Source organism: Corylus avellana, chromosome ca6, assembly GCF_901000735.1.
Source record: "Corylus avellana chromosome ca6, CavTom2PMs-1.0".
Lineage (NCBI taxonomy): Eukaryota > Viridiplantae > Streptophyta > Magnoliopsida > Fagales > Betulaceae > Corylus > Corylus avellana.
Genome location: NC_081546.1, coordinates 27,897,792 through 27,900,175, shown reverse-complemented (window position 1 = coordinate 27,900,175; position 2,384 = coordinate 27,897,792). Strand labels below are relative to the sequence as shown.

Below are 2,384 nucleotides of genomic sequence, written 5' to 3'. Positions count from 1 at the left end.
TAAGTCTAGGGGTGGCTCCGGCCACTCCAAGGCTAAAAAAAATTTCAATTTTTTTTTTAAATTTTTTTATTTGGCCCTTGCCACCCCCAAGGGCAATGGAGTGTCGATTTGGGGTGACTTTGGTCATTCTAAACTCAACTGGGGTAGCCAGCCACCTTTTTTTTTATTTGATTTTAATTTTTTTTAAAATTAATTAATATTTTATTATTTAATTTAAGTGGGACACATGGCATCATATGAACTATTAAATAAAAATGAGTAACCAAAATTAAAAATTAGAGAATCTTTAATTCTCCTATAATTAATGGGATCTGATCGAAAAAAAGGATAAGGAAAAGGGAATAGCAATGGACCACCTTGAATATTACTTTTTTTAAGGCGTGACTTTTTAATGTCGGTCACCCACTCCGCTGTGTGCCTCCTTTTATGATGACTCTTGTCATGTATTCATATTTCTTTTCCTGAATAGAAAAGGACGTTGCTAACACAGAGTGGTCAACGTCATCATTTTTGTTTTCACATTCTTTTCACATCGTGCACCGAGGCGTCGACTTTTGTATATATTTTAATGAAGGAGGTATAGCTAGTGGTTATGCGATTCTCTTCCAATTTTCTCTAGTAACTGGTGCTCTTGCAACTTTGCCCATGGCCTTTCACCGAGCTCCGTCGTCTTCCTCTTCACTCATTCCCATTTCTAGATGGGATGTATTCTTGAATTTTAGAGGTGAAGATACTCGCAAGACTTTTGCTGCCCATCTATGCGCCGCTCTGCGTCAAAATGGAATCCACACCTTCATGGATGAGAAGCTTAGAAGTGGAGAGGAAATTTCACCAGCACTTTTCAAAATCATTGAAGAGTCAGAGATTTCGATCATTATATTTTCTAAAAACTATGCATCGTCTAAATGGTGCTTGGACGAGCTAATGAAGATCCTTGAGTGTAGAAAAACAAAGGGGCAACAAGTTTTACCGTTGTTTTACAATGTGGATCCGTCGGAAGTACGAAATCAAGCCAATATTGTTGGAGAAGCATTCACTAAACATGAACAAAGGTTCAAGAATAATGAAATGAAGGTGCAAATGTGGAAGATAGCCCTAACAGAAGCGGCCAATTTGTCTGGAAAGCATTTGGAAAACAAGTATTTCTAACAACTCTTTTTATCTTATCATAAAGAATTCTAAATTCATTAAAGCTTTCATTTATATTAAGATCATATTTTGAAAATTAATCATTTTTAACGTAAAATGTATTTTTACAAATTTTGTATTGCTAGGAATGAACCTGAATTTATTCACGAAATTATTGAATGGGTGAATTTGATATTACTCAAAAAGACATACTTCCAAGTTGCCCAATATCCAATTCAAATAGAGCCCCGTGTACATGATGTGAAGTTGCTTTTAGATATTAAGAAGAATGATAGTACACGCATGGTAGGAATCTTCGGAACTGGTGGAATTGGTAAGACAACTATCGCCAAAGCCATCTACAACTTGATTGCTTCTCAATTTGAAGGTAGTTGTTTTCTTGGAAACATTAGAGAAACTTCCGGCCAAATGGATGGTCTGGTCAATTTGCAAAATAAACTTCTTTCTAAGATGTTAGGAGGCTCAAGTCCAACAATTGACAATGTTGATCAAGGAATTACTTTGATAAAGAAGAGGCTTTGCAGTTTGAGAGTAGTTTTAGTTCTTGATGATGTGGATTAGTCAATCCAACTAGAAAAGTTAGCTGGAAATGGTGATTGGTTTGGTTTAGGAAGTAGAATCATCATAGCAACAAGAGATAAACATTTACTTACTACACATGGAATTGATTCAACATACCAAGTGAATGAGTTGGATGATAATGAAGCTCTTCAACTCTTTAGTTGGCACGCTTTCAAACGTGATGAACCTAGCAACGATTTTGTGGAATTGACAAAAGAAGTAATAAGTTATGCCGGGGGCCTTCCACTAGCTTTAGTAGTGCTGGGTTCAGATCTATTTGGTAAATGTTTGCATGAATGGAAAAGTGCATTATTTAGGTTTAAAAGAATTCCTAATAAAAAAATTCAAGAAATACTTAGAATAAGTTATGATGGGTTGGAGGATACCGTGAAAGATATTTTCCTTGACATTGCATGTTTTTTCAAAGGAGAAGAATTAGATCATGTCAGTAAAATACTAGACAAGCGTGGTTTCTTTCCAGATTATGGTATAAAAGTGCTTTTGGATAAGTCTCTCATATATGTTGATGATCATAAGTATATTAAGTATTGGCCTAACCCAGTTAAGTCTTACAAATCATTGGAGATGCATGACTTGCTACAAAAAATGGGTAGAGAAATTGTTCGACAAGAATCACCCAAAGAACCTGGCAAGCGCAGTAGATTGTGGTTTCA

The 2,384-nt window shown here is 35.6% G+C and overlaps 1 protein-coding gene across 1 annotated transcript in view; it reads left to right on the top strand.

The window, feature by feature from the left end:
- The first annotated feature begins 645 nt into the window (after positions 1–645).
- The window catches only part of LOC132185530 (disease resistance protein Roq1-like), an 8,270-nt gene continuing 6,531 nt past the window's right edge, over positions 646–2,384 (top strand). The window contains exons 1-2 of the mRNA XM_059599293.1: positions 646–1,139; positions 1,275–1,680. Of these exons, the coding sequence (XP_059455276.1) occupies positions 646–1,139; positions 1,275–1,680 (900 nt within the window). The remainder of the gene's footprint in view (positions 1,140–1,274; positions 1,681–2,384) is intronic.